General features: G+C 41.7%; 1 protein-coding gene across 4 annotated transcripts in view; it reads left to right on the forward strand.

The window, feature by feature from the left end:
• SYT1 (synaptotagmin 1) overlaps nucleotides 1–22,626 on the forward strand; it is a 926,220-nt gene that overhangs the window by 703,340 nt on the left and 200,254 nt on the right. For all 4 annotated transcript variants that reach the window (XM_075344934.1, XM_075344933.1, XM_075344935.1 and 1 more), the window contains one exon: nucleotides 15,588–15,755. In XM_075344934.1, coding sequence (XP_075201049.1) covers nucleotides 15,588–15,755 — 168 coding nt within the window. The remainder of the gene's footprint in view (nucleotides 1–15,587; nucleotides 15,756–22,626) is intronic.

Here is a 22,626-nt window from a genome sequence, read left to right on the forward strand (position 1 = left end):
CGTCTCTACCCAGGGACAATGTGGAGCCTCCCAATTTTTGGCTGCCCTGGCAAAGGGCTATACTGAAATAGACCCACTTCGTTACAATGGGCACTTCAGGTTTAAAGGCCATCATGCACGTCTCTACCCAGGGACAATGTGGAGCCTCCCAATTTTTGGCTGCCCTGGCAAAGGGCTATACTGAAATAGAACCACTTCGTTACAATGGGCACTTCAGGTTTAAAGGCCATCATGCACGTCTCTACCCAGGGACAATGTGGAGCCTCCCAATTTTTGGCTGCCCTGGCAAAGGGCTATACTGAAATAGACCCACTTCCTTACAATGGGCACTTCAGGTTTAAAGGCCATCATGCACGTCTCTATCCAGGGACAATGTGGAGCCTCCCAATTTTTGGCTGCCCTGCCTAAGGGCTATACTGAAATACACCCACTTCCTTAAAATGGACACTTAATGTTTTGAGGCCCTCATGCACGTCTCTATCCAGGGACAATGTGGAGCCTCCCAATTTTTGGCTGCCCTGGCAAAGGGCTATACTAAAATAGACCCACTTCCTTACAATGGGCACTTCAGGTTTACAGGCCATCATGCACGTCTCTATCCAGGGACAATGTGGAGCCTCCCAATTTTTGGCTGCCCTGCCTAAGGGCTATACTACAATAGACCCACTTCCTTACAATGGGCACTTCAGGTTTACAGGCCATCATGCACGTCTCTATCCAGGGACAATGTGGAGCCTCCCAATTTTTGGCTGCCCTGGCAAAGGGCTATACTAAAATAGACCCACTTCCTTACAATGGGCACTTCAGGTTTACAGGCCATCATGCACGTCTCTATCCAGGGACAATGTGGAGCCTCCCAATTTTTGGCTGCCCTGGCAAAGGGCTATACTAAAATAGACCCACTTCCTTACAATGGGCACTTCAGGTTTACAGGCCATCATGCACGTCTCTATCCAGGGACAATGTGGAGCCTCCCAATTTTTGGCTGCCCTGCCTAAGGGCTATACTACAATAGACCCACTTCCTTACAATGGGCACTTCAGGTTTACAGGCCATCATGCACGTCTCTATCCAGGGACAATGTGGAGCCTCCCAATTTTTGGCTGCCCTGCCTAAGGGCTATACTGAAATACACCCACTTCCTTAAAATGGACACTTAATGTTTTGAGGCCCTCATGCACGTCTCTACCCAGGGACAATGTGGAGCCTCCCAATTTTTGGCTGCCCTGGCAAAGGGCTATACTGAAATAGACCCACTTCGTTACAATGGGCACTTCAGGTTTAAAGGCCATCATGCACGTCTCTACCCAGGGACAATGTGGAGCCTCCCAATTTTTGGCTGCCCTGGCAAAGGGCTATACTGAAATAGAACCACTTCGTTACAATGGGCACTTCAGGTTTAAAGGCCATCATGCACGTCTCTACCCAGGGACAATGTGGAGCCTCCCAATTTTTGGCTGCCCTGGCAAAGGGCTATACTGAAATAGACCCACTTCCTTACAATGGGCACTTCAGGTTTAAAGGCCATCATGCACGTCTCTATCCAGGGACAATGTGGAGCCTCCCAATTTTTGGCTGCCCTGCCTAAGGGCTATACTGAAATACACCCACTTCCTTAAAATGGACACTTAATGTTTTGAGGCCCTCATGCACGTCTCTATCCAGGGACAATGTGGAGCCTCCCAATTTTTGGCTGCCCTGGCAAAGGGCTATACTAAAATAGACCCACTTCCTTACAATGGGCACTTCAGGTTTACAGGCCATCATGCACGTCTCTATCCAGGGACAATGTGGAGCCTCCCAATTTTTGGCTGCCCTGCCTAAGGGCTATACTACAATAGACCCACTTCCTTACAATGGGCACTTCAGGTTTACAGGCCATCATGCACGTCTCTATCCAGGGACAATGTGGAGCCTCCCAATTTTTGGCTGCCCTGGCAAAGGGCTATACTAAAATAGACCCACTTCCTTACAATGGGCACTTCAGGTTTACAGGCCATCATGCACGTCTCTATCCAGGGACAATGTGGAGCCTCCCAATTTTTGGCTGCCCTGGCAAAGGGCTATACTAAAATAGACCCACTTCCTTACAATGGGCACTTCAGGTTTACAGGCCATCATGCACGTCTCTATCCAGGGACAATGTGGAGCCTCCCAATTTTTGGCTGCCCTGCCTAAGGGCTATACTACAATAGACCCACTTCCTTACAATGGGCACTTCAGGTTTACAGGCCATCATGCACGTCTCTATCCAGGGACAATGTGGAGCCTCCCAATTTTTGGCTGCCCTGGCAAAGGGCTATACTAAAATAGACCCACTTCCTTACAATGGGCACTTCAGGTTTACAGGCCCTCATGCACGTCTCTACCCAGGGACAATGTGGAGCCTCCCAATTTTTGGCTGCCCTGGCAAAGGGCTTTACTAAAATAGACCCACTTCCTTACAATGGGCACTTCAGGTTTACAGGCCATCATGCACGTCTCTATCCAGGGACAATGTGGAGCCTCCCAATTTTTGGCTGCCCTGGCAAAGGGCTATACTAAAATAGACCCACTTCCTTACAATGGGCACTTCAGGTTTACAGGCCATCATGCACGTCTCTATCCAGGGACAATGTGGAGCCTCCCAATTTTTGGCTGCCCTGCCTAAGGGCTATACTACAATAGACCCACTTCCTTACAATGGGCACTTCAGGTTTACAGGCCATCATGCACGTCTCTATCCAGGGACAATGTGGAGCCTCCCAATTTTTGGCTGCCCTGCCTAAGGGCTATACTAAAATAGACCCACTTCCTTACAATGGGCACATTAGACTCAAGAGGCCTTCATGTACGTCTCTTCTCAGGGACATCGGAGTGCCACACAATGTTTTCACGTAAAATCTTTCATGTATTAATCTCAAAAAGTAACATACACCAGCTCTATCTCACTATTGCGTATGTGCCCTTAACATTTCTGCCATGAAAAATCATTTTGGGGTCATTTTGGAAGGTTTTCTGGTGAGTCCGTAAAAATGGCGTGAAACGCGGACAAAATTGTTCACAGCTGTGACTTTTGAGTGATAAATGCTTCAAGGGGTCTTCCCCATGCTGTTGCCATGTCATTTGAGCACTCTTCTGAGACTTTTGTGACATTTTTAGGGTTTCTCCATGCTGCCGGGAGGTCATTTCACAAAAATACTCGGGTCTCCCATAGGATAACATTGGGCTCGTTGCTCGGGCCGAGTACACGAGTATCTTGGGAGGCTCGGCCCGAGCTTCGAGCACCCGAGCTTTTTAGTACTCGCTCATCACTAATAAATATATATATATATATATATATATATATATATCTCATAGGTGGCATAAAATCTCTAAATTCACTGACAGCTACATTTAAGAAGTGCTGACAAGAAGCACATTATTCATTCCATCCATCGGCGCCCCGTCACCTGACTGAGGGGTACCGATGGGTTTTCATTGCAGCCAGGTGGTCAGCTGATGACCCCCATGCTTGTCATAAAGATCCTTTTGTGAAAGCCAGCTGCGAGCTGGCATTCATAGAAGATTGTGATTTTTTGCTATACAGAGCAGTGCTGAAACATAGCTGTGTATGGCATAAGTGATGGGACAATAACATCTTCAAATCCTCTAAAGGGACTAGTAAATACAGCAAAAAAATTTAACAAGTTTTTAAAGAACTAAAAAAAATTGAAAAAAATCCGCAAAAGGTGCTCAAACCACTGTATCTACCCCAAAATGGTATTAGTAAAAACATCAGCTCAGGGTGCAAAAAAATAACTCTTCACACAGGCCTAGATCCCAAAAATTGAGAAAGTTATGGATCTCGGGACTTGACAACAAAAGCTTAATTTTTTGCTTAACTGCCAGTGCTTCATCTGTTGATCACATGAAACCTACTGAAGAATATTTAAAAACAAAAAAGTGAGCCGGAGTATGAGATGGTATACATGGAACCCGTGAGACCATGTCCACACTGGCCACGAGACAAAGAGAAACCAAGGAAAAACCTGTGAAAACATACCCTGCTGTAACTAAACAAAAGCATAGTGCACACAAACATAGGGTACCTAGCAAACACTGTTTTTGATCAAAAAAAGCATAAAGCTATCCCACCAAACGTCAAGGTGTACCCAGTTGGGATAGTACCTACACTCTCTAATATTAAAACCTTACCATGGGTCTAAGATAGGCCTCAATGTGGCTAAGGGCTGAGAGCGACCGGGTCCCAACAGGACACACACAGTCAGGGGGATTCACAGAATGAAATGTCCAGCTCGCTGAGAAGGGGGCCACTCCCTGTTTGTACTGAATACAAAAAAACTACATAAAAACAAAAAAGTGAGCCGGAGTATGAGATGGTATACATGGAACCCGTGAGACCATGTCCACACTGGCCACGAGACAAAGAGAAACCAAGGAAAAAACTGTGAAAACATACCCTGCTGTAACTAAACAAAAGCATAGTGCACACAAACATAGGGTACCTAGCAAACACTGTTTTTGATCACTGTTTTTTTCACAGAATGAAATGTCCAGCTCGCTGAGAAGGGGGCCACTCCCTGTTTGTACTGAATACAAAAAAACTACAAAAAAACAAAAAAGTGAGCCGGAGTATGAGATGGTCACCTGACTGAAGGGTACCGATGGGTTTTCATTGCAGCCAGGTGGTCAGCTGATGACCCCCATGCTTGTCATAAAGATCCTTTTGTGAAAGCCAGCTGCGAGCTGGCATTCATAGAAGATTGTGATTTTTTGCTATACAGAGCAGTGCTGAAACATAGCTGTGTATGGCATAAGTGATGGGACAATAACATCTTCAAATCCTCTAAAGGGACTAGTAAATACAGCAAAAAATTTTAACAAGTTTTAAAAGAACTAAAAAAATTGAAAACAAAACGCAAAAGGTGCTCAAACCACTGTATCTACCCCAAAATGGTATTAGTAAAAACATCAGCTCAGGGTGCAAAAAAATAACTCTTCACACAGGCTTAGATCCCAAAAATTGAGAAAGTAATGGATCTTGGGACTTGACAACAAAAGCTTAATTTTTTGCTTATCTGCCAGTGCTTCATCTGTTGATCACATGAAACCTACTGAAGAATATTGTTGAAAATAGTTTGGATGATAGGAATTTTTCAGGATCATCTTCTTTTCCAAATATCTTCAAGCTCACATTTTTCAATTTGATGACAAGAGTAACCTCAAGTACCAATGAAGAGGAGTTTTGGCCAGGATGCATGTTGTTTTCTGAAATAGCAGTCTTTGGCATAACTTTAAAAATATAAATGATAGAGGAAAGATGGAGAGGGGAATTTTCCAGGCAACAAGGATCTGATATTTGATTGCTTACTTTTTTTTATGTAATATCAATCTTCCGAAACCAGGAAATCCCAATAGCTATTGAAGATGACTGGAGCTATACAAGATTATTCTGCATCTACATCACAGATCTTCTGCTGAGAAGATCTAGTGCAAAAAAGTCTTCCTTCAGGTGCTCTGTTTGATATCTTCCTAGATGGTAGAAATGACCATGGCATCTCTTCTGTTCTCTTTACTATTCTCGTAATGCAAGGAGACAGATATGTAGTCAATTCTTGTGATTTAAACATTTCAAATTTGAGGATGTTTCATGGTAAAAAAAAAAAGTCTTGAAGGACATTAAGCAATTTATGGTCACCAGGGGACTAAATCTTGATCTTGGGTCTACTTCAATATTATATGCAAAGTAGTTGCAGCATTGACATTTTTCAAAGAGATTGCTTTAAAGTTTAAAGAGTACATATTACCAATCTGGGGCTGCCCATTTTATTTAATAAGAGTAGTAATCCTTCTAAATCTCTTATTGACAAAAGTGTGCATATCATTCCCTAATGTACCCTGAAAGAGCCAGACTTTCAAGCACAAGTGGGGCCCAAACTTCTGGGTTGTTTGAAACTAGCATGTGGAGTCTTGCTCGATATTTTGAGATCACACTTTGCACTAGCACAGCACTTATTCTGTGTTTAATCAGGAGCAAGAGAACTGTGACATCCTCAAAGTGGTAGCGTTTGGTCACCACTTAGTAATCAATGTGGTAGCACTGTGTTATTGCAAAGGTGAGATCACGTGATAAGTTAACATTCAAGATATCACACCTCCACTACAAGAGGGCCTGCAGAGAGTTGTGTGATCCCGCTCTTCATGCTGGGATGCCAAAACCTAAAAGATTGGGCCCTAATTTGTCTGCAAAGTGTGGCTCTTTCAGAGGATATTAGGGAGTGTTCTCTGCCTTTCTGTAAATCAATTATATTAAGAAAATGTACCACTCTGGCACTGCCCACTATTTTCTTCAATAGAAAGACTCCCATATATGTTACACGTATAAGAAAACAATGACTCAGCCCTCTTATCGGGGTTTCAATCCAAGATGTATAGTCTCCAACGTTATACAAACTGAAGCTTGCTATTGAGGAGAGCTGGTGTTGAGAGCACCAGGATCTTCTTAATGATGTCTTTCCACACTTATGGTTGAACATGTTTGTCTCAGAATGCATTTATGACCGTATTTGAAAGAAAGAAAGCAAAGGCCTATAATTTTGGTTTGACATGAGTACATTTCAAATCCAAGAGCCTTCAGATCAAAGAGACCACATCTTAATGTTCTCTGCCAATGCAGGAGCACAATTCTTATGTTTCTTTCCATTGTGACTGACCACTCAATACTCAGAGAATATCATCAAATCAATGGGGGACTTTATAAACCTCAAACAGCTACAAATCCTGCCAAAGAATAATAAGTAGAAGAAATTGGTCCTTACAAACACATTTCCTTTTTTGTGTCTGCAGATGGAAACAAACGTGAACTTTATTTAAAAGAAAGAAAGCAGTTGTTTAAGCCCTTGTTGCAGCAAAGTCAAATGAAAAGTCATTGAACTCCCCTACTGAGTAAAAGTGTGCAGAACAATTGTACCTATATTTAAAGATGCCATTGTAAATACAGAAGCTTATAGTAGTAATAAATGGAACCTGATTTCAGTGACCTGGGGCTTTGAAAATTGTGAATATGCTGCCTTGGTATTATATATGTACCTGAAAAGGGATTGATTGAGAATATTATGATTAGGAAAACACAGAGCATTTGCAGTTAATATAGAATAGAATCTTTCTTATAAGACACGTAACCATAAATCTTGTACATTGACATGCAAGCTCATTTTAAAGAAGGATTCTAAATTCAAGGAGTACTTGCTTTGTTACTTGTCCATAGTATATAATGTGAACTAAAACCATTAAGATCCTACTGTACAGTATATATTTATATACATGTAAGAAGTTGGTCATGTTGCCCACATAACCACTTGAAGACATCAGTGTTATCAAAATGCATAGTGTGAATTGTGACATGTTATAGTGAAAGTATTTTGCCTGTTTAGTGTTTTGAATGGTGATATGAGGAAGATGGGTTCTGCCCAGCAAAAGGGAGTTAATAGAGAAGGTAACAGTTGGGACTGGCCCAGTGTTCGAGGGGCTAGGTGAGGGGACAGTGCAGGGTTTCCTGTCAGGGGGGCAGATAAGACCAGCTTGCAACAGTAGTAGACCTTAGGTCTGGCTAAGGAGCAGAACCACATGCAGTGGGTGTCCTGAGGAAGAGAGAGAGACGACTGAGTGGATAATAAGATCTTACAGAGAAGTGAGTCACAGTCCGGTCCAGTGTGAAAGAGAAGAAAGTAGAAGGTATTGGAGACGGAGGTAGGAAGCCTAACAGTATGGTTTGAGGTGTCTGTTAATAGGGCATTGAGACTGAAAAGTAGAATTGTGACCATGTGGTGGTTCAGAGTTTTCAGTAGAGTGAGAAGCTCAGTAGTAGCTATATTGGCAAAGAAAACTCTTCTAAGAAGAATAATATGCAGAACGACAGGTGGAAATATAGGACTCTGGTTTGCTGGACTGTAGTGCCTTTATTGGGAATGAGGAGACTCCTGGGAAAGTTTGCTGGGCTGTGTTGAGACTGGAAGAGCTAAGGGAGCTGGAAAGTGAGAGTGACTCCAGGAGTAGAGAGGAAGAAGTGTCTGATAATGTACCATGTTATAACTGAAACATCCGTGAAGATGAATTCCTACTCTCTACTGTTATTCTTCAGTAAAAATATGTTTATCTTTGGACTATGGCTTCTCTCATTGAACTCTGCAACATCTGGTCCTGACCAGCCAAAGTCACCGGAATCATGCAACCTGCAAGGGAGGTAACGTCCCCTTAACATAAGTCCACACATCCAGCCAATACATCCAACTTCATGTAGCTCGCCAGGGCATGAAAGACGGCTACCTTACCCACGGCTACTGCCTCACACCGTGCTAAATACAATAAATATAAATGCCAGTGACATGTGCTTTCCTCATCCATATAAAAAAATGGAAATATGATTACAGATTGTTCTTTCTTAATTTAAGTGGAGTCAGCAGCCCAGTGAGTGATGAGTAGGTGGTCAGACCAACATAACAAAATCTTCCTAACACCTACTCATTTGTCTTAATTGACAAATCAAGCAATGCCCTTCAACTCCTCCGTTTTCTGCATTGCAGTTTTAAATGCTGTACAATCCCAGGACTACTCTTCATGCTGTTGGCAAGGATATAAATGATATACTGCGCTTATGCCACATTCATGGACAGTAGAGAACAAGTGATGGAAGGCAACACTTATGTCATCAATCAAGACCATAGGAGACTCATGGGCCCAAGTTACTATGACTCGGACTGCCTGCTGAACATTTATGACTTCATGTGCATATTTGCTAAAAGCTTCTTTATTTGGCAAATAAACTTCTCTAAACAAGACAAGTTACATTTAATAAAAATAACATGATATACATTATATAAAGTTAGTTATATAGATTTGAGATTAATGGAGCCATCAAGGTACATTCACAAGAGGCAGATTTGGAGCAGAAATATATTTTCTAAAACTTTATATCTAATTGGAAATCCAATGTAGGCGGTGGATGTTCATCTCGAAAATTTCAACAATACATCTGCAGCATGTGAGCAAACCCTAAGTTGCTCATAGAAGTGTGCAAATACAAGAATAGTAATATTGAGTATTAATATTTCCCTAAAACCCACAGCGTTGGAAGTATTAAGGCTAGGACAAAGAGCGAGTAAAAAGGGGTGAGTGGAATGCGATAAAATATCCACCCATGTTGATTGATGGGAATGGATCTATGTTACTCTATAGGGCTGTTACTCTCTGCTATTTTTTTCTCAGCCCTAATCAAAATGAGAAAAAATAATTGCAGCGTGCTGCGGGTGTAATCCGATGCATATTCACTCGCACCCATATGACTCTATGGCTATGTGCACACGCTGCGTTTTTTTGACGCTGCATTTTTGTGCGTTTTTGGCCGCTAAAAACGCACAAAAACGCACCCGCGGCAAAAAAACGCGGCAAAAAATGCATGCGTTTTTGCCGCGATTTGGTGCATTTTGGGCTGCGTTTAGCTGCGTTTTTGATCTCTGCGTTTTGCTACGTTTTTCCAATGCATTGCATGGGGGAAAAACGCAGAAAAACGCAGGAAAGAATTGACATGTCCATTTTTTTTTAAGCTAAAAAACGCAGCTTAAAAAAAAAGTTGTGTGCGGACAGCAAAAATGAAAACTCATAGACTTTGCTGGGGAAGCAAAGTCATGCAGTTTTGAGGCCAAAAACGCACCCGAAAAACGCACTGTGTGAACTTACCCTATGGGTGCGAGTGAACCATTGTACTGCACTCAGGTGACACCGGAGTGCAGTGTGATAATCGCATCAGCTGATAATGGGGGAGATGGGGAGATTAGTTCCTCCTATTCTTCTGCAGCTATGATCTGATCACAGGATCGGATCACAGTATAATTCCACTCAGCTCACACTCACAGCATAGCAACGGATGCCATATGCTCGTGTTTCCCCAGTATTATCCCATTATGACCTGTGATGCATAGTTTTGTCAGGTTGCATGTGGGGTGTATGGAGTAAGCTCAGTAGAGACAGAAGCTAGTTTCAATCTCTTTTTTAACAATATACATGTTTAAATCAGTCCCGTATAGTGGCATTTAAATGGCCATTACAGTATTTCACACCCAAGATTGCAGTGTGATGATGGATTCCTATATCTTGGTTCCATAGGAGACCATTATTTGTACTACATACTGTAAAACTAAAATGATCAAACACAGGTTCAAATTCCCTAGGGGGAGTGAGAAATACAATGAAAAGTAAAAAAAAATTACAAATAATAAAAAATAAAAATAATATAAAAGTTCAGTTAGACCCTGGTCTGTCATTCAAGGCTAAAGAGATAAATAAAAAATAGAAATAACCCTATTCTGTATTACAGAATTTGTGAAAGTCATATCTATGAAAACATAAAACTATTTAGACCAAATAGTAAATTAAAGTAAATAATTCATGTTAGGTTATATAGCTCGAACTCGATGGAATTATGTCTACTTTTAAATCTTAAAGTAGACATAATTCCATAGTTAGTTGGAGACAATTACTTTTTTCTTAAATACATATATTGTGTACTAAAAAAGAAATTTGCAATTGGATTGTATTACAAATTTGGCAACGTTTAGCTTTTATGGCCTCTCCATTTCCTGGCACGTTGAACATCAAGATAGTCAAAAATTAGCTGAAAGACAGATAAAAGAAATATCAAGTTTCTGTCAGAACGAGCTCACTTATGGATTCTCAATTAGATGTTGGCAACTTCTTCTCATTAGTGCAGCTTTCTTCACACACAGACCATCACTTCTGTCCATCAAGTATCTGCTGATGGAAGAGCAGTGACCAGATCAGACCATCAGCCTCCTATACTAGTAAAACACCTCACAGTAAGGCCTCTGCCACACTCACGTGAAAATCACGCACATGCCGAGAGACACGTATTTTCCCTGCGTGTTGCGTGCAGGTAAGTACGTGTCTCTGGTACGTGCGGGACACGTGTGTTCTACGTGTGTTATCCGCAATAGCACACGTAGAACCAGTAATTAACATACTTACCTGGTCATTCCTGCTGTCCGCGCTGCTGTCTGTGGTGCTGATCCTTGGTCTCCAGCTCTCCCGTCTCCCCGCTGCTGCCGGCCGCAGTGAAGTGAATATTAAATGAGAATAATGAGCGGCGGTCGGCAGCAAGAGGCAGCAGCGGCAGAGACAGGAGGGCAGGAGAAGGTGAGTTAATGTTTTTTTCTTTTTCTCTGACACGTGTGTTTTCTCCGGCGCGTGTCACACGGGACCGCATCCACACTACACCCGTGTGGTACGGGTGCGGGCCGTGTGACACCCGTGCTGCCGGAGAAAACACTGACATGTCAGCGCTTTGGAAAACGCACACACGTACAAACGCACATGGACACACGTTCCGTGTGGTTTTACGTGTGTGTGCCTGCTACAATAGGGTAGCATTGCTTAACGTGTCTCCGTGCCGCCGGTACGTGTAAAAAATGACAAACATGTGCTGGCGGCACGGATGTGTGTCGCAGGCCTAAGGCTGCTTTTCTGTTGGAGGAGGGTGATGGACTGGTCTGGTCACAAAGTAGCCATACATCCCCAAAGGATGCCACACAAAATGACCAAAATGTCAATTATACCCCAAATCGGTACTAATAAACTACCACACAAAACAAGTCCGCACACAGCTCTAACAATGGAAAATTTTAAAAATTATGGGTCTTAAAAAAAAAAATACACATTAAGATTTTTTTAGACATTTTTAATGTCTCAAAAGTAGTACAAATACATACTATAATAAAAAAAATTATAATATAATTAGTATATTAAAAACAATTCAAAAATAATACTAGCTTTGTTCACCCATTTTCCCATATTACAGTCAAACTTTTTCGTCTTTTTACTACATTATGTGGTAAGATTAATTGTTTCATTCAAAACTACATCTCAACCAACCAAATAAAAGCCTTTATCTGACTATGCCAATCGAAAAATAAAAACATGAGGGCTCTCAGAAAAAGGGGAGGAAAACCAAAATGAAAAAACTGAATATGGCCAGATTTTGAGGGGATGAATTTACTCTTTTAGATCACACAAACGTGAACAATCTTACAAATAGAATCATTTTATCAAAGTGCTTCTGTGTATAGATATAGCAGACTACCCAATACTCTTGGATATAGATAGGACCCCAAAGGATAAGTATTATTATTTACTTCTCATGAATCTGAAGAAAATAGCTTACATTTTCATTCCCCTGAACCGCCTTTTCTCACCAACACTGGACACATTAGTGGAATGCTATAATAAAAAAATCAAAACATAAATAGTACATAAAAGTAATATCTATGCAATGGAGTGTTTTAGACAATAATAATAATATTTATTCACTTTAATAGTGCTATTAATTCCACAGCGCTTTACATACATTGGCAACACTGTCCCCTTTGGGGCTCACAATCTAAATTCCCTACCAGTATGTTTTTTGGAGTGTGGGAGGAAACCGGAGTACCCAGAGGAAACCCACGCAAACACGGGGAGAACATACAAACTCCTTGCAGATGGTGTCCTTAGTGGGACTAGAACCCAGGACCCCAGCGCTGCTAACCACTGAGCCACCGTGCCACCCACAATATCCAAAGAATATATTCTATTTTGTGTGATCTAACAGTGTAAATAAATATTTATTCTTAAGACAAACTCTTCATCTACAACTCTACATAATTACAAATAAATTAATGTATCTTTTTATCCAGTGGATTTAGCTTACCAAAATTATATAGTAAGGGTGGGCCTTGATACACATATCTAATTATTTTACAGTCTAGGGCTATTTCAGACATCTGTGATCATCGGTCCGATCTCGGATCACATTGTATGGGCTTTTCTTCAGTCTCATGAGTCATGACCAAAGCGTTAAAGAAATATATTGTCGAAAGCTATGCTATTCCATGCATTGTGATCCAAGATCGAACTGATGATCACGGATGTCTGAAAAAGCCCTTACTGTACATATATATTCTAAATAGTTAAAAAAAAAAGTTGATCTATGATTACAATGGGTAACAAGGTCAATTTTACGAAACAGTTGGATAAATAAATCCTATTCATGCATTATATTATTCTTATGGTTCATACCAGCAAATATAAGGACTCCAAAACAAACTGCCACTGGCTACTAACAAACAGCTAAGCTACTTTGAGACTGTTAAGTAAAATGCAAACATCATGCAGGTATTTCTGTATTATGCAGTCTTTCCATAATTCATGCTGCGGGAATCTAATTGTCATTCACCTAACACAGTGCATTTCATTGGGCTTCAAAGGGAGGCATGACCAAAGAGCTCTGTAGGAGCATGATAGCTTATTTTCAGCAAACATTTCAGAAGAGGAAGGGAATTATTTTCCACTTCACTGACTGAAAATCATAGACTCGTTTTTTGTCTTTTATGTAAAGTTATAGGTGTTGTTTAGATCCATCCCTTGCATAAAATATCATTACAATAATACAAAGTTACAATATCTCCTACTTTGAAATGTCTTCTTTATGTCTTATATTTTCTATATTTCAGAAATGTTTGTATTCCTTACTACCTATGTACTTTTCTGGCTTATCGTTGTCTGACTAGTGAAGAAATGAATAACAAATATACAGTAGCTTAACGGATTAGCGTAAATATATTAATTTCACAAATGTATTGTTTTAGAGAGATTTAAAAGAAACTTTTCACAGGAAAAAGATCTTTTCACATATTTTTCCTTTTGAGATTTCCAAATCATGTCGATCTAACATAAGTTATTGTATACTCAAATGGAATCTCAAAGTGTTTATTGGGGTACAACATAGATGGCCATATATGCTAGTCACCTCTGTGATTGTCCCCTCCTAGGTTTCTGAGTACAGAAACTTAGGGAAGAAGCACATATCCCATACATTAACTCAGCAAAGAATTTAGTTAGTTGACATTGTGCCAGGTCAAATGAATAAGGAATGCACAATTATATAAAGTTATTTATCAGCACTATTGCCCAGTAGCCACAGTAGTGACTAACACATCACTACTGTGGCTGGTGATTGGCTCCAACCCTATTTTAAGAGTGCATACACCCACCCAATTTTTTAGCGCACAGAACACAAAACCACTGAGCATGTGCTATTCCATTCCCCATCAGGCCAGAATTTTATATGCTCTGAGTTTTTTCTTGGATGATTATCAAGAATTCATGAATGGAGAATTGACACTCTATGGGTCCAAATGCCGGAGAATAAAAAAAATTGGACAGCACTCTGACATTCCAGATGAATGTGTGATTGCACTACGAGGGTATGTGCCCATGATCAGTGTTTGCAATGTTTTGGATGCAGCATGTTTTTACTGCCTCCAAAATGCTGCATTGTACAGCATAAGCACAGTGGATGGGATTTCTATTAATTCCATATCCTCTGTGCATGTACAGCCCACAGCGAAAACTGACCTCCGGTGTGGTTTTCTGACCCGCAAGCATGTCAAATCTTTGCTGTGACGCTTAAAGCATCCTCTGTAGGGAGAACACATGCAAGACACCACAGCGCACAGAACCCTGATCGTGGGCATGGGCAGCTGCGGTCTCCTGCATTCTCCTGCAGAGGAGACTCGAGGCCCCGCAGGTCAGGAACCGCTGCATTCAGGATGCAGTGTGTCCTGATTGTGGGCACATACCCTAAGGGGTACTTTGCACATTGCGACATCGCTACTGCGATATCGTCGGGGTCAAATCGAGGGTGACGCACATCCGGCGCCAGTAATGACGTCGTAACGTGTAAAGCCTAGATGCACCGATAATCGATCGCAAAAGCGTCGAAAGCCGGTGATCTGTGTAGTGTCAGTCATTTCCATAATTTCGATGCAGCGACAGGTACCATGTTGTTCTTCATTCCTGCGGCAGCACACATCGCTGTGTATGAAGCCGCAGGAGCGAGGAACATCTCCTTACCTGCGTCCTGCCTACAATGAGGAAGGAAGGAGGTGGGCGGAATGTTTATGTCCCGCTCATCTCCACCCCTTCGCTTCTATTGGCCGCCTGCCGTGTGACGTCGCTGTGATGCCACACGACCCGCCCCCTTAGGAAGGAGGCGGGTCGCCGGCCAGAGCGACGTCGCAGGGCAGGTAAGTGCGTGTGAAGCTGCCGTAGCGATAATGTTCGCTACGGCAGCTATCACAAGAGATCGCATCTGCAACGGGGGTGAGGACTATCGTGCTCGGCATCGCTACAATCGGCTAGCGATGTCGCAGCGTGCAAAGTACCCCTAAGAAGAGACAAACAATCCAGTGGTCATCCCAGGCAGTGGTATGAAGGAGTGGCAGGAGATCTCCATGTGCTATTTTTAGGGTTGAACAATTCATGTAAGAGAAGCTAGAAGCATATGTGCAATTTTCTCATTATTATTTTCTACAGCAAACAATGTATACAAACTGTTCTTCAGCATCATTCTATGTTGTATAGATTGAGATTACAAATACGAGAAATCATATATATTCTTGGCTTGGGTATTTAAGCTCTGTAGAGAGCAATGGATTATGCTTTGTATTGTTACGTTTTTAGAGTTGAATGTCATGTCTCTTTTACTCTATTTTTAGCTGATGGTGGGGATAATTCAAGCCGCTGAGCTACCTGCATTAGATATGGGAGGTACATCAGATCCTTATGTGAAGCTATTTTTGCTGCCAGATAAAAAGAAGAAATATGAAACGAAGGTCCACAGAAAGACCCTTAACCCTTCATTCAATGAGCAGTTCACTTTTAAGGTATTTCTATTGATTCAAAGATATTACATGGTATTTCTAGATATGTGGTGATTGTACTGTTTTTGCTGTTAAATATCTTACATGTAAAATTCATATCCAGATAAGACAAACTTTGCACAAAAAGCATGGATGAAATGGTTTCAGTCTAGCTCATTGAATAAAAATTATCAAAACTGATTTCCTCTAAAGATGGGCAACTAAAATTATTAAAAGGAAAGGTAGTATTCCAGTAGATATTCATGATATATTTAGCCTTGTCACTAGCCCAAAATTCAGCTTCGCCAATAGATCATTGAACCATTTCACATATTTTGCTGAATTTAACTTTTGTCCATAATACACAGTGAGCAAGAAAAATTCACCAACAATTCCCTTAAATTAAAAAAAAAATCTTAAGCCTCACAAGAAGAATTCTACCAATGTCTTATAGCTTTTGAGTTGAAATTCAAATTTGTCAAGCCTTACCTCTAGTTCCCCCTTAAAGGGCATCTGTTAGTAGGATCAACACTCTCAAGTCCTAAGCCATCTATATGGGCGTGCAAGTCCTACAAAATTGAAGTAAATTATACTTTGATATTTGCAATCCGATGTTTTATTCCAGAGAAATACACATTTCATTTTATGTAAATTAGCTGTCAAGATCTATGGACCGGACACAAAGCTCCTCAAGAATCTTCCTCCTGAGAATATTTTAAATGAGGTATTACCAGTATGACTCTCATAATAATTGACACTGTGCTCTTATAATCATGGACAGCTCTGAAATGAGATCAGAACTTGTACTTTACAGTAGAAGTGAACTCTGTCTCATTACAAACACTTGCAGCCACACTTGTCCTCTCATACTGCTGGTAGTTCTGATGCAAGAGCTGTTCCTGATACTAACATAGTAAAGCAGAGTTGAACTTTGTCTCATTACAAACACAACCACATGTGCCGTTGTATTGTTACAGAGCTGTCAGCTCTGCTGTACTGCCCTGACCCCTGCAATGAATGTCTGTGAGATGGAAACTGAAGCACTGTGTGAGATCATCAGCAATTGTTTTTGCAATGGGACTTCTCTTTTGTGTTAGCTTTGCTTTAAAGTGTTCTGCTGTATTGTGTAAGTTCTGGACTCACTGTAGAGCTATCTGTGATTAAGTGAGCAAAATGTCAATCATTCAATGGTTCACAATGATAATACCCCAATTTCATTTACATATCCTCTGGAGATTCTTATGCAGATCTGACTCAGGCCCATAGTTCTTAACAGCTCATTTGCATATAAGAACAACATTTATTCTCTGAAATAAAACATCGGATCACAAATATCAGGGTATCATTTTATTCAGCTTTCATCACCTCATGTTGCAGCCTAATAATGCATGGCCCACGTTGCAAGTTCCTGTACACAATTCCTGGAAGCTGAAAACATCCCAGTTTGGATCGATGTATATTACAGTGTGTTCAAGTTCCTGCCAATATCCAGCAACTTCACACAGCCATTGAAGAAGAGAGGACTAAAATTCCTCAGGCCACCATCAACAACCTGATCATCTCTATTGGAAGGAGATGTGCTGCACTGTGTAAGGCAAATGATGGTCACACCAGATACTGACTGGTTTCCCACCCTCCGGATGTTCTTTATACTACACATTTTAGAGTGGCCTTTTATTGTGTCCAGCCTAAGGCACACCTGTGCAAAAATCATGTTGTCTAATCAGCATCTTCATATGCCACACCTGTGAGGTGGATGCATTATCTCAGCAAATACAGATTTAGGCTGGTTTCAGACATCCGTGTTTCAGGTATGTGTGACATCCGTTTTTAAAACGGATGCCACACGTACCCATGTTATTATTTGCTGTTACTCACACGTCCGTGTGACCTCTCATAACCCTGCATGCACACACACAGGCATGTCCGTTTTTTCTCCAGCAGCACAGGTGTCACACGGATCGCACACTGATGTGATCCGTGTGACATCAGTGTGACACGTACTGTAGAAAATACGGGTCTTTTTAATAAAAAGATTTTCTATATTTACCTCTCTCCAGCGGTGATGTCTCCGGCTCTCCTACCTCCCCCTCCTTATCGCCACTCATTATACTCACTGAATATTTAGTGCCCTGTCGAGCTGGAAGCCGGAGCACCACTGGGGACTTTAGTGCTGGGGACCACATTGCTGGGCGAGTATACAGCTGAGTGTGTGTGTGTTCAGTGTATACATGTATGTGCACTATGTGTGTGTATGTGCTCGGTGTATCCATGTGTGTCCGCTTTGTGTGTATACATAATTGTGTATATGTGCTCAGTGTATACTTGTGTGTGTGTTCTGGGTGTGTGTGTGTGTGTGTAGTGAGAACCCTGAAGCCGGAACATCGCGGGGACAGCATCGAGGACTCATCACAGTTCCCAATGAACTCTGATTAACCCGTGAAGCTGTAAGGGTGTGCGGGGGTCATCAGGATATCATCAGAGTTCATTGGGAACTCCAATGACCTCCTGGATGTCACTGTGCTTGCAGAATACTCACCTGTCCCCGCGATGCTGTCCTTGTCTGTACTGTGCCCGGCGCTGTCCCCAGTGCTGCTCCTGCTTCCAGGTCCTGAGTGCGGTGAATAATCAATGAATATAATGACCGGCGGTCATGAGCGTGAGGCAGCAGAGCCAGAGACAGCAGGTAAATATGGAAAATCTTTTTATTTCACAGACCCGTGTTTTCTCCGGTACCTGTCACACGTATGCAAACACGGATGTCACATGTGTGCCACACGTGTGACATACGCATGACACACGTGTGACACACGTATGACACACATGTAACCATAACCATGCGTGTGACTGGTACCTGATTATAAACGAATGTCTGAAACTGACCTTAGACAAACTTGTGACCAATGTTTGAGAGAAAAAGGCCTTTTGTGTACATAGAAATTGTCTTAAGGCCGCTTTACAGATTGCAATATCGGTATATCGTTTGTGCGACACGGGCAAATCTGTGCCCGTGTCGCACAACATCGCCCGGACCCATCACACATACTTACCTTCCCTGCGACGTCGCTGTGACCGGCGAACCGTCTCCTTTCTAAGGGGGCGGTTCATTCAGCATCACAGCAACGTCACTGAACCGCCGCCCAATAGAAGCGGAGGGGCGGAGATGAGCGGGACGAACATCCTGCCCACCTCCTTCCTTCCGCATTGTGGCCGGGAGGCAGGTAAGGAGAGCGTCCTCGTTCCTGCGGTGTCACACGGAGCGATGTGTGCTGCCGCAGGAACGAGGAACAACTTCGTTACTGCTGCAGTAACGATATTTGAGAATGGACCCCCATGTCGCCGATGAGCGATTTTGCACGTTTTTGTGACGATGCAAAATCGCTCAAAGGTGTCACACGCAACGGCATCGCTACAGCGGCCGGATGTGCGTCACAAAATCCGTGACCCCAACGAGATCGCTGTAGCGATCTCGTAGCGTGTAAAGCCCCCTTTAGAACTTAGAGTTCAGCTCATGAAAAATGGGAGCAAAAACTGAAATATTTTTATATTTTTGTTGAGTGTCTAACCTGTATGCCCATATAGACAGCTTAGAATGGTAAATCCTACTGACAAATTTCCTTTAAGGCTGAATTTACACATAGCATGCTGCAGCTTTTTTTCTGGAATTAATAAATACTGTATCAGAAAAAAGTATTAAAAATGTAAAAATATAATGTCAACAAGCAATCTTATAAGAATGAAAAATTAACTTAGAGTTCAAATGTTTAGAAACTCTGAAAAAAATGAGAGGCCGTAAATGGGATCATCTAGTTTAGTTCCTTCAAAAATAAAAACTTAATAGCACTTTATTAGGGCACAGGTTTAGCTCACGGTCTGTTAGCCGTACTATAGAAGTATGTCAAGCAAGGCTACATATTCCTACTGATTTCAATGGATGCATTACATGCTTTAAAGAAGCAAGAGAAGTAGCTGTAGCAGAAGCTTCCCTGCTATGTATCTGCAGTAGGACGAAAGACGGCTAAGACCTGCCCCTTTGCTGAGGTCTTGAGGTTTAAGTGGGTCACCAGCCAGAGGTATAAATCTTTTCTCTCTGCTGGATTTTTACAAGATTAACTGTTTCAGGATCATGCAGAAAGTGCTAGAGACATTTCTTTAATTTTACCATACATTTATAGGCTTAGTGTTTCTTTAATAAGTCTTATGGTTCCCTCAATAACAGGAGATGATTGGGTAAACCACTTTGTGCATAGGCAAGTAATTAACCTGTTTAACATAGACTGTAGTGGACACAGGCAGTAGAGGACCCCTGTGCAAGGACTAGATATGGGCCCCCTGTTATCCGAAAGCTTATTATAAAGTGCCCAACTATTCCTATACATCAATCCAACAGTAAAGGCCCTGTCACATACAGAGATAAATCTGTGGCAGATCAGTGGCAGATCTGTGGTTGCATTAAAATTGTGGACAATCAGTGGCAGGTTTGTGGCTGTGTACAAATGGAACAATATGTCCATGATTTCATTGCAACCACAGATCTGCCAAAGATTTATCTCTGTGTGTGACAGGGCCTTAATTGTAAGCAATGAGGTTTCTTAGCTCTGAATCTTGTATGCAATTTAATTGAAAGGAGAAAACTACTTTTAAGATGACAATAGGTTGCTTAACCCATTGGGCCCCAGAATGCTAGAATGGTATGCCCATCCCAGAATGTAGACATACTTTTTATTTTGTACTATATATGTTAGAGTAATGACTAATGCTTTTTCAACCAATGATTTAAACTATATGTAGTTACAAAATATTAGAAAAGTATAAGGTTATACCTTTATTAGTTCATTATGGAAGCTTTTTTTCAGATGACGCTATACCCTTTTGCTCACTATCAGATTGAGCTTTTTTATACAACATTAAAAGAAATCACATAGCTGAAATATTGTTCTTCTTAGACTGTAATGTTGAATATATTTGGACATTTGCACAAAACCCAATTAAATCTTACATAGATAGTAATCAGTAGTCACTGAATGATTAGCAGCATATATAAAACAGGTAAGTATGTATTCATGACAGACAGAGAGACAGTGAGATAGATAGATTAATGTTTTGATCCAACGGCCACGTCACCATACTGAACTAATCCCAAGGCCTGCAAAAAGGAGTCCTTACATGAAAACATCACCAGAACCACGATCAGTACATTAATACATCACCAGTAGCAAGTTTTGAGTATTTGAGGAGGATTTGATTGTTTCTCCTCCATAAAAACTGTGTGAACACACGATAACTTGAACTAAGTTTTTGGAGCAAAAACTCAGCAAATTCTCCTCATAATCTCACATTTCCTAATATTGAGGATTTTTAAGTCTTAACATAGCTATGAAGCAAGTTATGGATTGCTGCATGTGTACAAGATCAGAACCACCATCAGCACATGGATGCCGTACCTGTAGCACCGCCAATACTTGCATGCAGTGACAGTGCCACTGTCAGTATGTGAATACAGTGCCAGAACCATAAATATCTCCCACTCTGCACCTCCACTGTTACCTGCACAAAATATCTCCCCGACACTGCCTCTCTCCATAATGTGCCCCATACACTGCCCCCTCCATAATTTCCCCCCACACTGTCCTTCTCCGTAATGTTCCCCCACACAATGCTCTTCTACACAATGACCCTCTCTGCAATATCTCTCTACACTACCCTTCTCCTTAATATCTCCCCCACATTACCACTCCACCATACTATCCCACATTGCCCCTCTCCAAAATATATCCCTCACACACTGCCCCTCTTATTAATATTTCACTTACACACTGCCACACTCCATATCTCCCCCACACTGCCCCTCTCTGTAATATCTGCTGAAGACACTGCCCCTCTTCATAATATCTCCCACACACAATGCTTCTCTCAATATCTCCCCCAAACAGTTTTTGCCCCTTTTCCAAATATTTCCCACAGAAAGCCCCTCTCTACAATATCCTCACACACAGTCCCTCTCTATAATTTTATCTCACACTGCTTTTCAATAATATCCCCCACACACTGCCCCTATCCAAAATATAATCTCACATTGCCTTTCTACAAAGTATCCACACATACAGCCCCTTTCCATAATATCCCCCACACTGCATCTCTGCATAAAGTCCCCACATTACACGCTCTACTATGCTACCTTAATAAAACTTATCATTGCCCCATAATATCCATCATAGCTCCATAATGACTTCAACTCCTCCATAATATCCCCCACTTCTCTATAATATCCCCCACAGCTTCATAATGTCCACCACTGCTTCATAATATCCCCCAGAACTCCATAATATACCCCATAGCTTCATAATGCCCCAATAGTTCCATAATGCCCCCATAGTTCAATAATATCCCCCACTACTCCATAATGTCCCCAAAAGCTCCATAATATCCTCACAGCTCCGTAATGTCTCTGATTGGTCCCTAATTTGCTCCAATGCTCCATAATATCCCCCACAGCTCTGTAATGTCCCCACAGCTTCATATTGTCCCCCACAACTCCTTACTGGCCCTACTGCTCCATAATATCTCTCATAGCTCTATAATATCCCACACAGCTCCATAATTTCTCCCATAGTTCAATAATATCCCTTACAGCTCCATAATGTCCCCCATTGCTCCATTTTGTCCCCTAGAAATTAACACCAATCTTGAAACACATTTTATCTTCAGCTCTTTCTGGAGAGCTTACCAGTCCCCACTTTGTCCTCTGTGGCCCAGCCCCAGCATCAATGTGATGAGGTTAGTAGCGTGTTGACCTCATTATACTGCTGCATATTGGGGCTGATGGAAGAACCTCTGTCCCAGTCCCAACCCTAAAGTGCTCAAATGTATTTGTTTCTGAAAGACGCAAATAGAT

Source organism: Anomaloglossus baeobatrachus, chromosome 4 (genome assembly GCF_048569485.1).
Source record: "Anomaloglossus baeobatrachus isolate aAnoBae1 chromosome 4, aAnoBae1.hap1, whole genome shotgun sequence".
NCBI classification, from domain to species: domain Eukaryota; kingdom Metazoa; phylum Chordata; class Amphibia; order Anura; family Aromobatidae; genus Anomaloglossus; species Anomaloglossus baeobatrachus.